This window comes from Sander lucioperca, chromosome 19, assembly GCF_008315115.2.
Source record: "Sander lucioperca isolate FBNREF2018 chromosome 19, SLUC_FBN_1.2, whole genome shotgun sequence".
In the NCBI taxonomy this organism is placed as follows: Eukaryota; Metazoa; Chordata; class Actinopteri; order Perciformes; family Percidae; genus Sander; species Sander lucioperca.
The window spans coordinates 11,865,287-11,883,633 of record NC_050191.1 but is presented as its reverse complement, the minus strand read 5'-3'; the positions used below and the strand labels follow the sequence as shown (position 1 = coordinate 11,883,633).

Here is an 18,347-nt window from a genome sequence, read left to right as displayed (position 1 = left end):
AAAGAAGTGAGCTCAACAGACCAGCCCGGTCCTCATCTTTGCTAGATGCTAGCAGCTTGAGGCTACATTTGTAGCTATCACACCTGAGTCTCTGACAAAACTGTCTGCAGTCAAGTTGCATTGTGGATAATGTAGGCACCAGGTTTTGAAAAAGAAGACACAATGATTAAAAAAAGATGGGATCTCTGGGTTTTGCTACATCAATTTTGATCCTTTTTTAAAAAAATTTTTTAAACTTTCCATCGTGAGTTTGACAATGTGAAAGGAGTGCCATGCTAAATCAGTGGAGTACCCTCTCAAATATACATTAGACTCTACTGGCTCTTGTGCTTTGTAGTGCAGCATTAACTACATACTGTAAAATATATAGTGAATAGATTGAGAAACAAATGTAGGAAACCATGTTAATCTGTCTAGAGAAACTGCAAAAGCAAATTTTCACTTATTTGCAAGGGTCACTGAGAGAGAAAGGGATATGCTAACCTCAGTCAGCAGCAGTAAACTGTACACTGTGTGCTGACGCTGCGCTGCAGCTCATCAGCACAATGCTTCGCTCAAACTGGAATATTCACAGCCCCATTCTCTCCATCAAAACTGTTTGGTTCCTGTTTTGAAATTAGAGGAAGAGGCACATTGTGTAAACACGTACTGTAGTTGAGAGTTATTAAAGTGTATTTCCACTAAATAAGGATGGTAGATCCCATGTTAGTGAGGGCAGTGCTCCCATATAACTGCGGAACTGTAAGCCATTTCCTAATGTATTAAACATTGACACAGAGTATTTATTTATGTTGCTGAATTTGATTCTTTTGTAGCAAATAACAGTTTACAGGTTGGAAAGAGTCATGATTTATACTTGTTTTATAAGAGTAAAATGAAAAACCATCATAAACCATCATGATTCCCAGATGATCATATCCTGGCTCTCAAATTTAAGAAAAACAATATCTTGATAGATACCGTACAACCGATAATACTGAATTTAGTACAATCCAGCTTTTCCAGATGGTTGAAATTCTACAAAAAGTGCGAAAATACACTTTTGTTTTCTTGCCAAGGGCGAGATGAGAAGATGACTCTATCAAGTCTGTTTGGTAAATATAATGCTGGGCACAGCAGCTGGTTAGCTTAGCATAAAGAGAGTCAATACAGGGGGAAACAGCTAGCCTGGCTCTGTCCAACAGGGCCAAGCAACCAGCAGAACCACCAGGAAAGTCACTGCTAAAGACAAACAAATAGTCCGTTTTTGTAGGGGTGTGCATTGGCACTGCCCTCACAATTCGATTCGATTACGATTCACCAGGTAACGATTCGATTCAATTCGATTCTACGATGCATTGCGATGCATCAAAATTCTACTGCACACAACAAGGCAAATTTTTCATCAGTCATGAGGCAATACAAGCAGTCAGATATTGAACAACAGATTTTATTGGCTGCTATGTGTGTATTTTCACTCTCCTGTATCTTTGACATAAATGCCATTAAATAAAATAAAATTGAATGGTACAGGGTATTGGATATGGCATTTTCAAACCTGAAAAAGAAAACATAAATCACTGCTTTCAGTGCTTTGAATGAGTGATGATTTGTTGTTGTTGTTGAAGCCAACTCAGGATGCCAACGATCAACATGGTTCGTGAAGTTAGTTGTATTGCCAACGTGCTTGATTTTAGTGTGGCAGGTTTTAGTGACATAATCGATTATGGCACTTTGCCGCATCGATGCTGAATCGTGCATGCCCCGCATTGCGATGCATTGCCGAATCGATTATTGTTGACACCACTAGTTTTTTGTATTTCTTTTATACTGTATGTTCCTTAACAACAGTATGGCGTGTAATTCCTCTACAGGTGTCGTCCCAGGATGTGAAGAAGGAAAACCCGCTGCAGTTCAGGTTTCGGGCCAAGTTCTTCCCGGAGGATGTCTCTGAGGAGCTGATCCAGGACATCACCCAGAAGCTTTTCTTTCTGCAGGTGAAGGAGGGCATCCTGAGCGACGAGGTTTACTGTCCACCCGAGACAGCCGTGCTGCTTGCCTCCTACTCTGTTCAGGCCAAGTTTGGAGACTACAACAAAGAAGTCCACCAGCCTGGATACCTGCTGTCTGAACGCCTACTGCCAAACAGGTGAGATGTGCCAGTAGATTCAAAAAGAGCAGCGAATCAAGCTCTCTTGTATTAATACCTAGATCAAAAGGCAAGATGTTACGAAGTAATACCTGCCACAAGAGGAAGATCAAAGCTTTAATACATCATTAGTCATGACACAGACCACAAAGCAGAGTCAAGTGCACCATGAACAGTGGGCCAAGACAGTGGCTGCATTCTTGTGGTATTTTCATGGTTGAAGCAGGTAATGATTTTGGTGGGTGACTGGTGACAAACATGTTAAATCGTATGGGCTCCTGTCATCGTCTGTAGAAGTTAGGAACATGCAATGATTTTGATGTGTGAAAAACAGGAGCTCAAATATGCTGTCAAGTACATAATGATGTCTCTTTTTAATTCCTGTCTGGACATATTGAAAGCCTGGAGGTCCTTGTGTTTAGCCATTTGTGTCTTTCCTATGTATCCTGAGGTTGTCACAGTGGCATTGCTGTTGACCAGCCTGGATACCTGCTGGGTGGCAGTAGAAGATATCGATGAAACAACTACAATGTTTTGCTGCAAGTTTGAGTCCAAGGCAGATAAAAGTGGATTCTTTTTCAAAGGATTGTCTTCATTTAGGCTTATATGGGTGTCTGATGGTGCACAGAATGCACCCATTTTGACTTGGAAGTAGCAGTGCGCTACTGGAATGCCAGCAGCACACACCCTATTATGCCTTTCCTCTCAATCTGGCGCACAGCAAGTCACAGTGAGAGCAAAGTTAGCAGTACCAACCTAATGCAGACAAGTAAAAACACACACACTAAGTCAGACTTTGCACAGTGCAAAGCTTGCATGACAAAAGAGCCCACAATGTTATTTATCAAACCAAAGATATCAGATTGTCTTGCCTGTTAGTGGTCTCTGTGAGGAGATGTAGCTGATTCTTTTTTTTTTTTTTTTCTTTTTTTTTATGTAGCTGATCTTTGTTGCTTTCTTTTCTCTTTCTAGAGTTATGGAGCAGCACAAGTTATCCAGAGAGCAGTGGGAGGAGAGGATTCAGGTGTGGCATGAGGAGCACCGTGGAATGTTAAAGTGAGTGTGTGTTTTCATATAATCTCACTCATTGAGTTATTAAGAATACATTTAAATAATAACTTAATGTTGTCCTCTGTCCATTCTTGCAGGGAGGATGCTATGCTGGAGTACCTGAAGATCGCCCAGGACCTGGAAATGTACGGAGTCAACTACTTTGACATCAAGAACAAGAAGGGAACAGAGCTGTGGCTGGGAGTGGACGCCCTGGGACTCAACATTTATGAGAAGGATGACAAGTAAGCACTGTATTTTTCAACCAGCCTGCTGTTAGTGTCTGTTCTGTCTGTTTCTGCATGCTGCTACACTAGCTGCAGCCCTGTGAAACAGAGCTAAACTGGCTGGGCCAGGTCCATGTCTGTACTTAATCACTGTTCCTGTTTCTCTGCAGACAGTATGGCAGGAATAATAATGAAGGAAAAGTGAATACAGACTTTGGGATGAGTATCTCAAACTCAGCAGTTTGGTTTTATGTCTCTTTATTATATTAAATCAGCTTTTTTTGGGAGTCACATTTGCAGATTTGTGCTGAAATGATCTATTTTTTAGATCTTATGGCTTTGCGGCATATAATTGTGCATGCATCATAGTCCCTATAAGATAAATATGACGTCTTTGGTCTCTACTTATGTAGAGGTACAATTACTACTCTACGGCCTGCTGAATTACAAAAACAACTGACTGAAGCACACCGTACATGTTTGTTTGGCATTTATACTAAAGATGATTCACATAAAATCCCTGCTATACATTTGCAGACCTTATTTGTTCATTTTTGCCTTGGGAGCAGTTTTATTTTCCCCTCACTTAGTGCTGGCTCTAACCTCAGACTTCCAGGTCCATGTCTGTAGTTATTCACTACACAGTTCTCCTTTTTACCCACAGACAGTATGATAGGAAAAAGTAAATTGCTCTTTTGTATTTGTTTGTTTCAGTTATTCTTCGTTTGGCATTGTGCATCAAAAGAAACTTACTTTTTTGGGACATGTGGAAGGGTGTTAACAGAATCCAGCCTGGTTTTGGTTGTGATTGTCACTTTGTTTATAGGGCAGTTTGGGAGGTAATCACCCTCTATTTGGTGAAATGACTTGTGAGATCTCCTGTGGCTGGTTCCTTGTCTGTGGGGTTACTGGAGTGAAGTGTGTTAAAGGAGCACTTCATCCATGGTGCCTTTCAGCCACTGACCCTGTGCTGGAAATCTTTCCAGTCACACTCTGCTCTGACTATGTTTTGTTCTTCACTTCCAAATTGTTGCTCTTCCCATATTGAACTGGTTGCACTATGTGAGAGCCTTAATGCCAGCGTCTATTGAAATCACTGTGGTCTTCTTTGTCTGAATAGAGAAAGTTGGGGATGGGGTAATGACAGAGTTTAGCACATCAGGCCATTACTTTACCGGTTAAGTCGTTGTCTTATGTCAGCTCAAGGAGTCTAAATGATTCAATTACTGTAACTCCAATTGTGTTAAAGTTCATTCAGTTGCTCATTTAGCCTTATTGTTTCTTAACTGTGGTACAAAACCTCCAACAAGAGCGAGAAGCATATTGTTTAAGAACATGCTGGGTCCTTGTGTCCTTGTGAGTCTGTCTCTTTATGTGATCCCTGGGATCAGCAAAGAAATGCCTCTCCTCCACGGTGCCCTCTGCTGTTACCATGGCTACGCAGACTGGTTTTTCAAGCTGTGCCGCACTTAAGAATGTGAGGCTAACCTACAACACTGTCTCTCCAATGAGGGCATTTGGCCCACAATGCAGCAGTGCAGCTAAGGCTTCGCTGAGCCACAGTCTGGGGCTGGTTTAACTCCTTAGGCTCTCCTGTTCTGCTAACCAGAGCACTGCTCATTTAATAGGACTGAGTTTTAGAAGTTCTCTTGATCCAAGGTTTCGTCTTAGCAACGATCTACTCAAACACCCAGTAAAACCAGTCAGAAATCAGATTTGCTTATTCTCAAACATGTTTTATTCGTGTTTCTTTGACACACTGGCTACTATCGGCATCTGCAACTATTTTGATTATCAATTAATCGTCATTTCTTTCTAGCAAAAATGGCAAACATACATAGGTTTCAGCTTCTCCAATGTGAGGTTTGGCAGCTTTTATTTGTCTTGTGTGATAGTTAGCTGAATAGATTTGGATTTTTGACACACTTTGGGTTTTAGGACATTTTTTCAGACATTTTCCACTATTTTTGACATTTCATAGTCCAACCAATTAATGGATTAATTGAGAAAATAATCAGTGTATTAATCGATATTGGAAATAATTGTTAGTTTTACTTTTTGTAATTTATAATTCAAAAAGTTCAATCTACCCAGACTTAAACAGTACCTGAACCAGAAAAATACATTTTATTACTCGTGTTTTTTGACGTACTTGTTCCACAAGCCATTGCTGTCAAATACTAATATTCCCAACAGGTTTATTCTCAGACACTACACATTATACATGCCACAGAAGGTCAGAGACTTACCAATGAAATCCAGCTACATTTTCACCAACCACAGTGTCTTTCCTTTTCTAAATCACTGCAAGCAGGCAGCAAGATTTTATAAACCGCATCACCACAACAATTTTTTCTACAAACATGAATCCATTGATAAAGCACGGCTTCATGAACCGCGAGACTCTGACAGAAATATTCAATCACTGAGATAACTTCTACATTGTTTTCTCAATTCCACAGGCATGTGTCAGGGTCAGTAATTGAGTGAAATTCCAGTTTAGGCAGTACAGTTTCACAGCAGAGTTTCGCTGCAAGGTGGATGGCTGCCTTTCTAGATTACAACACTATCAGCTTGTCAATGTTTACAGTACTACTTTGTATTGTGCTGAATGAGATTGGCATCCGTTCCGTTTGTCTGGCACAATTGCAAGCCACACCCCAGATTCATACCTCATACTCTAACAGTGGATACAGAAATCCTGCCTTTATTCCAACACAACGGTATGTAGCAGTGGATTGATCGAAATGAATGACTTGTCTGAAATCGTTTTGTGTTTGAATATGTCTACATAACACAAACTATTAAACACTATAAACTATATACTTAATTTGCCAAAATATATGACTGAAACCACATATTAAGCATTTTTGGCGAGAGAGAGAGAATCCAGTCAGTTTAGCAAAACACATCCCCCAATATCGTATACGTCTCCTCTACAACACCATGGACGACGAGAGATTCATCTTGGAGGTGGAAAAACATAATACCACATCACAGATTCTTTTTATCAGGACAACACCAGAAAAGAGAAGGCATGGAGATTAACTGTAGGAGTGCTTGGAGTGAAAGGTAGATACTAGTTTATTAAACACGTGATTGTTCTGTAAAGTACTTGTAGAAACAATCAAATCTGCAAGACACTCCGCTTCCGAGGCGCTCCCTGTGTGGTATAGCGTTTGGCGGTCAGAGGACGGAACGAAACCGGAACGCAGCACAGTGGAAAATGGCTGTTTATAATGTGTATTCTTAAATTATATTTTTTTGGTCAAATAGTTAAGTTGTGCCAGTTAACATTGTGGTCCACATACAGCAGTTTAGTATCGCAGTATAACGTTTGTGTTCATATGGTCACTTCCTCAGATTGACCCCAAAGATTGGCTTTCCCTGGAGTGAGATCAGAAACATTTCCTTCAACGATAAGAAATTCATCATCAAGCCCATTGACAAAAAATCTCCGGTGAGTAATACTTCAGCAGCATCAGCCAGCGTTTAGGTTTACTCACACTGACATTTCTAAACCCTCAAATACTTCTCTTAAAAGTCTCTCTTTTCCAGTTTAAGAGTTCTTGTTTCTCTTTAGATAAAATCAAGCTTTCAAAGCCTATTATTAAGTTTCAGTGTGCATCTATACCTGGGCTCTCTGCTTCCGTTTTTCCTGTGGCATCATGTTTCTCTGTAGTGAAGAGAAAAAGCATTAGACATGTCCTCAGTCTGATCTAGCATACAGAATAGCCAGGGCCACTTTCCAGGCAATGCTATTAGTGATGGCCCCAAACTCTTAAAAGTGCTCTATACTTATCTGTGTAGCTCAGGCTATTTTACCTTTCTCAATAAGTGGAGCAGTCGCTTTAGTTCGGGTTGTCACAGTAATCTGTATTAAAAATGTCCCTGCACCCGCTCAGAGCCACTGCTGAAGTCTTTGTCCTTTTATCAGCAAAGCACAATGAACAGGCAGTTAAACCTTGTATTCAGACTGGTGATTGTGCACTTTTCCTCTTTCTTATTCCTCATGTCTGTTTCTTCTTTTCTAAATTTAAGGACTTTGTGTTTTATGCACCGAGGCTGCGCATAAACAAGCGCATCCTGCAGCTGTGCATGGGCAACCACGAGCTGTACATGCGTCGCCGCAAGCCAGACACGATCGAGGTGCAGCAGATGAAGGCCCAGGCACGAGAGGAGAAGCAACAGAAACAGATGGAGAAGTACGCAAATTCCTGGAAACGTGTATATGTTGTTGTTACCATGAGACAGTGCTCCATAAAATAGATTAAGACCAGCAGAGCACTTATGAGTAGTATGACCTCGTTCTCTGCTGTCTGAACCAGCTTTACCAATGGCAGATACTATTTGCAGCCACTTTTAATTCATGCAGTTCAACATGTAAAGTGAAACCTCCATTCATTGGGCAATAACACCGCATTCCTGTTTAAGTGTGGGAAATGTGCTTCCTGAATTGGCTGAACTGAAAGTGAATAGATGTTGACCCGTCTTAGCTACAGCTGTCGGACCACTGTCTGTCCTTACAGCTGTTCAAACACGGTGATGTATCGCTGAGCAGACAACACAGTAAATACCAGTAGGAGAACCAGCAGACAGAGTTAGGGTTCACACACACAGTAGTCACAGTGGTCTGTGACAGAGGCTCTGGGCTGGTGTCCAAACACAGTTACTAGATGGTTTGTGACAAGTCCCTTAAGATGGCTAAATTAAACATAATTAAACCCTGAGGGAGACATTAGGTTGTTGCTGCAGCAAAAGTTATAGAATAATTAATAATGAATCTGGAGTACAAATAGCACAGTGTGGCAAATCTGGTCCTCCAACAGAAATATTTGGCCCATGATGACAAAGGTTTTTCCTTTTTAGTAGTTAAATTAAAACATTTACATTTTATAAATCTACTGTAGATACCAATGTAAATACAAGGCTAATTAATGCTCTGACATGAGAGGGCGTTCACATGAATTTTTCAAGTCCGGAACAAATTTTTCTGATTATTCCGACACCACATGAATGCAGCACAAATGCCCTATGTTACAATGTTATTGAAAGTGAAAAATAATGTGTATCCATCCCCGTGATTTGGATCCGCTCCAAAATGTAATGGGTTCTTCCTTGGCCCATGCTACACCCTTCCACCAAGTTTTTTTTTTTTTTTACACCAGTTTAGTGTACATGACAGATGCATGAGGTGTTTTTAATTTTTTTGAACAGCAGTAATAGAGCAGCTTGTGCAATTTTGTGTGTGTGTGTGTGTGTGTGCGTGTGCGTGTGCGCTCACCGACTGTCGTTTGTCAGCTCTAACTATGCATCGACTATGTCAGCTCACGACGGCTCTGTCTTATCTGCAGGGCCCAGCTGGAGAACGAGAAGAAGAAGAGAGAGGCCATCGAGAAAGAGAAGGAGCAGATGGAGCAAGAGAAGCAGGATCTGATGATGAGGCTCTACCAGTTTGAGGAGAAGACCAAGAAGGCAGAGAGAGGTGAGAGGGTCTCATTCATCACTTAACTCTGAAAATACAAAGTGTGTGTGTGTGTGTGTGTGTGTGTGTGTGTGTGAAAATAGTTAGAACGTGTGTACATGCGGATAGGTGAACGTGAGGCTAACAGGTTATGAAAGCAGGTTACTTGTTTGTTGCCGAAACAGTGAGCATCTGTTATTTACTATAGCAGTGATGTAATCTGTGTGTGTACAAAGCCTGATGGTTAGTAATCTTAATTTTGTATTTTGATTATATTTTGTTCAGTGTCCAAACCAGAAAGAGTATTTGTGATTTTTTTGACTCTTTATTTTTACCTGTTTCTACTTGTGGCAGTCTCATCAACAGTTAAGCAGAAACCAGCTGTGTTTCTTTAAAAATGTGACCTTAGGAAGCATTTTATTGTTGACAAAATTACATAAAGTAATAAGATCATTAAGTGACTCTGGGGCTTCCTCTTTAGTAATGATGAAGTTTTCAGCTCACAGTTTTGTTCCAGATGATTTGCATTGTTTGTTTTTAAGTGCTTTAAATTCCACCTTATTGGGAAAGAGGTTGCTTTCCCAGTACTTTTTTGATACTTTCATCAAATTAGACCATTGTCTCTATCTTCTGTCTCACTACAGTATCTCTATATATACACTGGCAATACCCCTCAGTAGGCACAGGAAATGGGACGCATTTACTTTTTGCACATTGTAATTTTTTTTAATCTGTGTTTGGTCTTCTGCCAATTACTGTTATGCCATTCTTGATATACTAAGAACAATGATATGCCATCATGCTCAAAGATTATAATGATTATAGTGAATTGAATCACCAAATATGTATTAATCAATGACTGAAAATAGTCCCCAACAAGTACACTATTTACTCCTGGTTAGGAAATATCTAAAAAATCCACAATGCTTAGATGTTTTAGGAAATCACTTATCACGCCTATTTTTAAAAAACTAAGCAATGTGTGTTCTGTTAAGATTTACGTCTACAGTAGGAACCAATGTGCTAGGAACTTTTTGTTGAAAGGTGTTGACAGGTTGTTGGGAGATGCATTGTTCTTGGTCTTTGTTAACAAAAGAAAAATATAGAATAATACCAGTTTTATCCTGTAAAATGGAAAGAGCAAAATCCCAGAGCTATGGCTGGGACATCAGTCTCTTTCCTTTCTCATATCTCTTATATTTCTTTATTGCAGATCTGCAGGACCAGCAGAAGAGAGCCATGGTGCTGGAGCAGGAGCGGAGGAGAGCCGAGGAGGAGGCAGCTCGTCTTGAGGCTGAGCGCCAGGCTGCCTTACTGGCTAAAGAGGAGCTTGCCCGCCATGCTGAGGACCAGAAGAAGAGTCAGGAGCAGCTGGTCAGTATTTTAATTGTTTAGGGACTTTAAACCAGGTTTATGGCTGTGCGTATAGCTTGTAGCACAACTGATATAGAAAAAGGCTGTCTGTTTGCTTCTTTTTGATATTGTAAGAAAAGCTCATCTCAAAAATCTCAAAAGTTGGCACTTTGTATTAGGGGTGCACCGATCCGATATTAAGATCGGATATCGGTCCCGATATGAACAAAATAGCTGGATCGGGGATCGGGAAAATTAACAGATCCACGGGCTGATCCAGTTTTGTTAGTTTTTTTCCCTCTGTCGCACGTGTGTCCATGATGGAAGAGTTGAGTGTACAAATAAATAACAATTCAATACATTACATCTATGTTATTTTGTCTTAGTTAGGAAAGTAATGTTTAGTTAGGAAACTAAACATTGGTGCCTTTAGTCTCTTCCACATGATGGAAGGAAGGTATAAGGTGGAAGGTATACAGTGTATTATTAATTCAACAACAGTATCGGATCGGTATCGACAGATATACAAAGCCCTGGCATTGGTATCGGGACTGAAAAAGTTACTTTGTATGCAAGAAAAAATAAATGAAAACCTTTTCTCACTACATTCAGCTAGCACTTTGTCCAGGTCTGTACCAGGAGCATTTCAGGGTGGTGTATTCAACAGTGCCTGGCTACTGTAGCTCCAGACAAATCCACTTTGTAGCGTCCAGCTGAACCACACCCCGTTACATCAGACCAACCGCCCCCTCACCCTGAGCCACTCGTCTGTGGACCACCCACAGGACTGTGTGCTGCTCCCTGTTCCCCTTTAACAGCCTGGATAGGAAAGCTGTGGTTCCCTCTCCACATTCACAGTTTTATCGCACAGTCACTTGCTCAACACCCTTTATACTCAAACCCTATTAAGGCGCTTGTGCAATGGATTAAGTCACCCTGCAATTTCCACTGACAGTGACTGAGAACAGTGTGTGGGAGTTGTGTTATCAAGATGTTTTAAATGTTTAAAAGCATGTAACTTATTCATAAAAGTACACCGTGTTTCTGTGTTTTCACTGAGGGACAAGTTTTCCAGCTAAACACCTGTAAAATAACAATAAGGAGTCTGTTCAGTGTCTTGACGCTGAAAGGTGTACCGTTTAATACTGAGCCTCCGGTTAGTTCCGGTTAGTAGAAAGACAAGCTGTTCCCATTATTGTGGGGGTCAGAAGGAATGTACCACAGCACCTGCAGATTCTGGTTGTGTTTCATCAGAAGGCTCTACTCAAAATGTTGGCCCTTTTTTATACTATTGATTTCCATTTTTCTGATAGTACTGAGATCTCTAAATGCTTTTAAAGCTAAGATGATTGCTCAAAAATCAAATATACATCTATTCAAACCTTTAGTCCCATGTTTTATTCAAGTTTTCAATCAAATCTGATTGGACTGTAACCTCAAATTAATACATGAAACAAACATAAATGCTACATTTACTTCCGTTTTCATTCGTTTGAGCTCTGACTGGCACTCTTTTACTGTAATTACATCGTCTCGTAGCGCCCTAGTCTTCTGCAATGGTTAATGGCAGCTGACTGAAGAATTAGTGCCCAACTAATTCTCGATTGACCAACTCCTAATATATATATATATATATATATATATATATATATATATATATATATATATATATATATATCTATATATCTATATCCACAGTAGTGGATGGAAATGCACGTAAATGCATGGAAATGCACATTCATTTACATTTGTAGCATTACATAATACATGAACATCAGGACTCGCTCTTTGTGCAGTTTGACCATTTACAAAAATGATGCTCTATGTGATTTTGTTTTATCTGGCTATGTTTGGTTTTCTTTCTTTTCGCTGAATTCAGGTCTCTCTTGCAAAAGAGATCTTGATCTCAATGAGACTACCTGATTAAATAAAGGTTATATGTCTTTATCTACATGTATTAAATAAATACAATAAAGAGTATAAATGATATTATTAAATCTGGACCCTTAAATAAGTGTTTCTCCTGTTGTTTTGTATCAGGCTGCAGAGCTGGCAGAGCACACAGCCAAGATCAGCCTGCTGGAGGAGGCTAAGAAACGCAAGGAGGAGGAGGCCGACACATGGCAGCTCAGGGTAAGAGCTTTAACTGAGGGTAACCTACAGTGTACAGTATACTGAGGCTCATTCAGGTATTTCTGTCAATTTACAGCATACAAGTACATGTTATACAGTGGCTGCAAGGACTAAATTAGATTTGTTTAGACTCTTTCACTGCTATTACACATTCTCTAACCTGCCAAAACTGTCCAATAAATAAGGTAGTTGTGAGTCCATAGTGCTTGTCATAAACCTCATACAAATCAAATACCGAAAAGAAAACAAATGTGGGACAGGGTGGGAATATGTGTTTTTACTTAAAATAATACTTAAAATATATATTTTTGTTAAATTTACAACTTGAAAATTAAAAAAAAACAAATCAGATTTTCTACCAGAGTTCAGAGACGAAGGAGAGTAAACTGACTGTCCCTGTGTGTAACTGATTGTTCTCTCCAGGCTCAGGAGGCCCAGGAGGATCTGATAAAGACCAAGGAGGAGCTGCGCGTGATGACGGCGCCCCCGCCGCCTCCACCTCCTCCCATGTACGAGCCCATGGATGAAAACAGCGACAGCGAGGAGAACGCCAGCGAAGAGAACAACAGCACACACAGCGCCGACCTGCAGAGTGAAGGCATCAACGACCACCGCCACGAGGAGGATCGCCTGACTGAGGCTGAGAAGAACGAGCGCGTCCAGAAACAGCTGAAGGTGAGGAGACGATCTGAACCACCAAATTAAATTAACACCTCACACATTCAATCATCCCTTAAGATGCAGATACATTATTTAATTTATTTTGTGTGATATGACAGATATCTCTCACTATATACTGTAGAGTAATTCAAGTCCTTTTCACATATTACTGAGCTTTACTGTATGTGTTTATCTTCTCTGGTGTCACAAAGCAGCCACAAAGAAATAACTGATTATGAGGAACTTTACTCAAGCCTGCAATTGGCCTTGTTGTGTATTAAGTGCGCTTTCACACCTGCCTCATTTAGTTCGGTTAAAACGCACTAGAGTTCGTTTGTCCCGCTGTTGCGGTTCGTCAGGGCAGGGGAGAACGCGGCATTCGAACTCGGGTGTGCACCAAAAGCAGACCAAGCAAGCGTACCGAAGACCTGCTTGAAGAGGTGGTCTCGGTACGCTTTCAATCGAACTCTGGAGAGGTTCGTTTGTGGTGAGAATGTGATCGGACCTCAAACTGCACCAACTATAAATACTCCGCAAGTCTGAGCTAATGTCTCCTGTAGTCAGGTGTTTAGCAATCTGCGATGCAGCAGATTGCAGTGTTTCTATCACAGAAATAGACTGCAGTCAAGCTTGCCGTCCGTCACTCGCATCTCCGTGGTCAAACCAGCTGCGTTTAGCGGCAGCTGGAGACACCGCACAGCAGATCGAAGTCTCTGTAACCAGAGCAGACGTAGTAACGTCTCTCACGAAACAATGTCTGGTCATTTTAACGAAATGAGCTGGTTTGACCATGGAGATGCAAGAAATATGCACTAGTCCAGAACATAGGACCTTCTTCCTGTATTTACTTTCTTGCTGCCGCCCCCAGACACATCCGACCAATAAGAGGAGTGGACGTTCTTGCGTGATTTGTAATGGCACATTTTGGTACGCTTGGATTTTTCCAGGTGTGAAACCAAACCAAGCCAAACCGAACCGAACCAAGTTTACAAACTCACCAACTGATTCGGACCAAAGCAAACAAACTACAGGTGTGAAAATGCCCTAATAGTGACCAATAAGTACAAACAAGAAAAGAAACAGAGAATTTTGTAATACTACTCGAGGAAAGTTGTGTAATCCCTACGTATTGTTTCCTTTTTATAGGTGATATTCTAAAAAAGATGGAATAGGACACAAGTTCAACCCACCTCCTTTTAACTTCCTTTCACTTACTGATGTATCAGGGATAATGCCCTGTACTAGTGCTGACACGCTTACCAAATAATTTTGCATGAGATCAGAGATTGCTTTTATAGCAGTTCACAAACAGCAAATGGATTGAACAGTAGCTTAGCTTTTGAATCCATGCTGAAATCAAATATCTTATGGTCACAAAATCCCATTGTCTGTCTGCTTCGCTTTCACACCACAAATGTGGAGTCTGGAGACCCAGACCAGCCCAAACAAACCAAATTTAAATGGGCAAACGTGGCAGTTTGTTCAAACCAATTAGAACAGGTAAGGTGAGAATGCACCTGGATTTGTCCCTGTGTTACTGCTGCACACCCAGTTTGAAATTGCTCTCACCTGTATCCATACTGGGACCAGGTTCTTTGTGTTCCTGAGTTTGATGATGTTTTCTCACCTGGTGCTTCGACATATTGGCAAATTAGCTGCCACAGACCACAATTTCTGACTTTGACACAACTTCAATTTTATACAGTTGAAAATATTATGGTTACGATTATGAATGCATCCAGCGCTCTGCGAATGTGTATTGTATTTGCGTGGCAATGTGCACTACTTTCTGCCAACTAATCGATGACGCAAAATGATAATGGTTTCAAAATTAACTGCTCACTATAGAGTAATGAGTGTCTGTTACATAGGGAGTAGTGAATGAGTGAACGAGGCAGGGATTTTGGACACAATGGAGGGAAGTCAGAGTGGTAGTACTATGGTAGGATTTTATGCTAGAATTTTATTAGTTGCGGTGTTTGTTTTCGAGGTTTCATCTCATGGCTCCTCTCCTTCTCCTGCCCCCTCAGGCCCTGACCTCAGAGCTGGCTCAGGCACGTGATGACTCCAAGAACACCCAGAACGACCTTCTTCACAGTGAGAATGTTCGGGCCGGCCGCGACAAATACAAGACCCTGCGACAGATCAGATCAGGCAACACCAAGCAGAGGATCGACGAGTTCGAGGCCTTATAAAAAAGCCTTCGGCCCCTCGGCCACTCACCCTTTCTGAATGGTCACTACATCTCGGCCAACACAGATGGACACACACAAACACGCTCAAACTCATGTATACCCAGTTGCATCAGTTGCAGTCTTAACTGGAGCAGTATAAGCAGCACTTACAGAGAGACACACTTCTGTTGTGGGTGTGCAGAGCTTTGCAATCCTTCGGAGAAAACTTAGTGCCAAAACCTTTCTCTTCTTAGTGTTTCAGATCCTTTTCGTGTATATGATTGTCTGTAGTTTGATCGAATTCAGACCAAATCATTATTGTTTTATCCAGCGGTGTGGTGAAGTAGTGGGACGGGCTAAATTCTATCATTATTTCATGATGTGCACATATAATATGTAATCAAAGCCTCGCTTGTTTTTTATGTCTGCCGTTTGACGTGTGGAAAGAAAAAGTACAGTTTGTCGTTAATAGCGACCACTCAGAAAGGGGCAAAACAGTATAAGCAGGAAAATGTACGGTTGTTTTTGTTTTCCATTATATTTGAACATTTCCAAATGTTTAATATTGATATACGGTAGTTTAAAATCATCCCTAGTTTGGTATTTATACTGTATATGGGACATTAAAAAGGGTATTTCATCTTGGTTTGTATATTTTTGCTATCTACTAATGATAATGAAAAAAGTAATGTTTCAAAGGTTTTATATAATATCGACCAAAATAATAGCAGTCTTACGTTCCATACATTTTCCTTTAGATCACTAAATTAAAGAGATTTAACTGTAAATTATTATTATTTTATATTGTAGGAAACATCCAGCTGCATGCCATTAAATCAGTTAAGGAGATTGCTATCTATCTAGCTACTTTTGATTAGTTGTTTTTTTGCTGTGCAGTTCACAGCATGCTGAGGAAGGTCTTCAATCTCAGAGCACTGTGTTGACTGGGACACTTCGGTTTAATATATTTTATTTTATTTCATCTCTGTTCTGTGTCATGCCGCTGTTGAGTGAGAGATGAGCATGTGTTGTGTGCTTTTACCTTCCTAAGTGGCCTTTCTCTCTGGCTGTCCCTCTGCAGGGATCAGTGCCAGACAGTTGGTCTTTACATCATAGCCAAGGTGCATAGTCACGAAAAAATATGGAAGCCTTTAGTTGTTTTAATGTTACACCTAATGAACGTTACAAATAGTTTTTATTTTGCAGCTTGGTCACAATGGACTCACCCAGACAGTACAACAACACTCTCTTCTCTCTGGACATGGACTAGAGTAGCATCGATACACTCAGCTCTGTTGGCCTTTGTATATGAACAGGATTTTATAATGAGGTGTTCGACATATTGGCAATAAAGAAAAATCTATGATCACACATCAGCGTGTTTTTACTTTGTACACTCACTGTATGACTGAAAGTGCATGAGGGCTGGGGTAGATGTGATGTGGCTTTAGGGATGGCAATATGTAGGTCTTTATAGGTCGGTCCACCACTGAAATATCTCAACAACTATTGGATGGATTGCCTTGATTTTTTTACATAGGCCTACATCACCCAGAAAACGAGCATATAGGTTGATTGTGCAAGCAGCTCATAAGGACACATATTTATATTTGCTGTTAGATGGCGACCTCTCGTGGCCATAGGTAATTTTTGCAGAAGCAATATAACATGACCCAATATAAGAAACCAAAAGTCAACGGTTACTTTTTGAAATTATTCTTTTTACTGACTTTAGTCGATCTATGATGCAGTTACCTCCTCATTTTAGTAGTGTTACGTGACTCATTCTAAGCCAATCGCTGATGATTTCCTAAACCTAACCAAAAACGACTGCCATTACATTAAACAGAAGGGTCACATGATTAAAACAGCCACCACGGTCACGTGTTACGGGTCCTATGTTCCCCATAGGACCTTGGGAACATAAATTAGAGACTCCCCATGTTGATGTTAGCATTTAGCTAATGTTTGGGGGTAATGTTTCTGCATACTTCTGACCATGTAGTGATTTAATAAGAATGTTCAAGCTCCAGACTTAAAGTGACTTTAAATGTTTCTGAAACTGTAATTTTCCATCTGATGATCCTAAATGACCTGTAACAGCAAGCGTGACTAACAGTGAAAAGAACGCTATTTTTTATTAATGCCTTTGCCATAGACTGTATTAGTGTCTATGGCCTTTGCCCATGTCCGATTTTTCCCGCGAAGTCACAAAATGATTGTCGGCAGGTAGACAGGGCTACAGAGCACACATTCTGACTGGTCACACCTAATTGTACTTTGTTTTTTATTTTAGAAGTTATCTGCTGTAGTTATGGCTGATACTAGGGCAGGACCATCACAGAAAAAAGGAAATAAAAAAAGAACAACTAAAAGCTAAAAGGGAAGGTGAAAGACAACGGGCGGAATCCGAGTCACACTCGGTCGGGCTTTCAACAGATGGAGACAATTACTAAATTGTAAATTATTCAAAACCGACCCCGAATTGGCCTTCTGGTATGTAATGTGTCTATTTCATTCATAAAATAACTTTATATTGCGCAATGTGGTTGTACGTCAGTAGCCTAGATTAAATTACGTCCCCCTTCCATTTAGCGCCGATGTTTTATTCTTTTCTGTGTTTGTGTTGGCCTAGTATTTTCTTTTTCCTTGTCCCCCTATACTTGTGTAAGGCCAACGAATTTCTAATAAGGGAAGAAGTTCCACTCTCTCGTTACTTCTGGCTTCTGAACTGGTTGCAGTTCCACTCTTGATCTAATAATTTGCTAATCGCTAATGTTTTAAAGACCACGCCGAAATATTCATTCTGGCATTCTGGTTCTGCTTCGGATGCCGTCAAGCGGGATCTCCAATCGTAATCAGTCCTTCACTGACCAATCAGCATTCATTAGCAGAATGCTAGCATGTTATGGGCAACAACGACTCAACCTGTAAGAAATGAAAATGACATAAGTACTCGTTCATTTAACTTTCGACTCATAATCCATGTTGAACTTGCAAAAACTACAATCAAATCTGAGATTTCTCAACGACAATCAGGCGAAAGAGACACATTTAGCCGTTTAGCTAGCTTTGGAGCTGCCTGCACGATCCGTCATGCGCACGCCATAGACTGTTAAAGAAATGGACCAACAGATCCGTTGCTCTGGACGGAGACC

General features: G+C 40.6%; 1 protein-coding gene across 1 annotated transcript in view; it reads left to right on the top strand.

The window, feature by feature from the left end:
* The window catches only part of ezrb (ezrin b), a 36,079-nt gene extending 19,519 nt beyond the window's left edge, over positions 1–16,560 (top strand). Inside the window, 10 exon segments of the mRNA XM_031322508.2 lie at positions 1,854–2,128; positions 3,101–3,184; positions 3,277–3,423; positions 6,769–6,865; positions 7,447–7,610; positions 8,760–8,890; positions 10,083–10,243; positions 12,263–12,355; positions 12,779–13,030; positions 15,046–16,560. Coding sequence (XP_031178368.1) covers positions 1,854–2,128; positions 3,101–3,184; positions 3,277–3,423; positions 6,769–6,865; positions 7,447–7,610; positions 8,760–8,890; positions 10,083–10,243; positions 12,263–12,355; positions 12,779–13,030; positions 15,046–15,210 — 1,569 coding nt within the window. The 3' untranslated portion in view covers positions 15,211–16,560.
* The last annotated feature ends 1,787 nt before the right edge of the window (positions 16,561–18,347 follow it).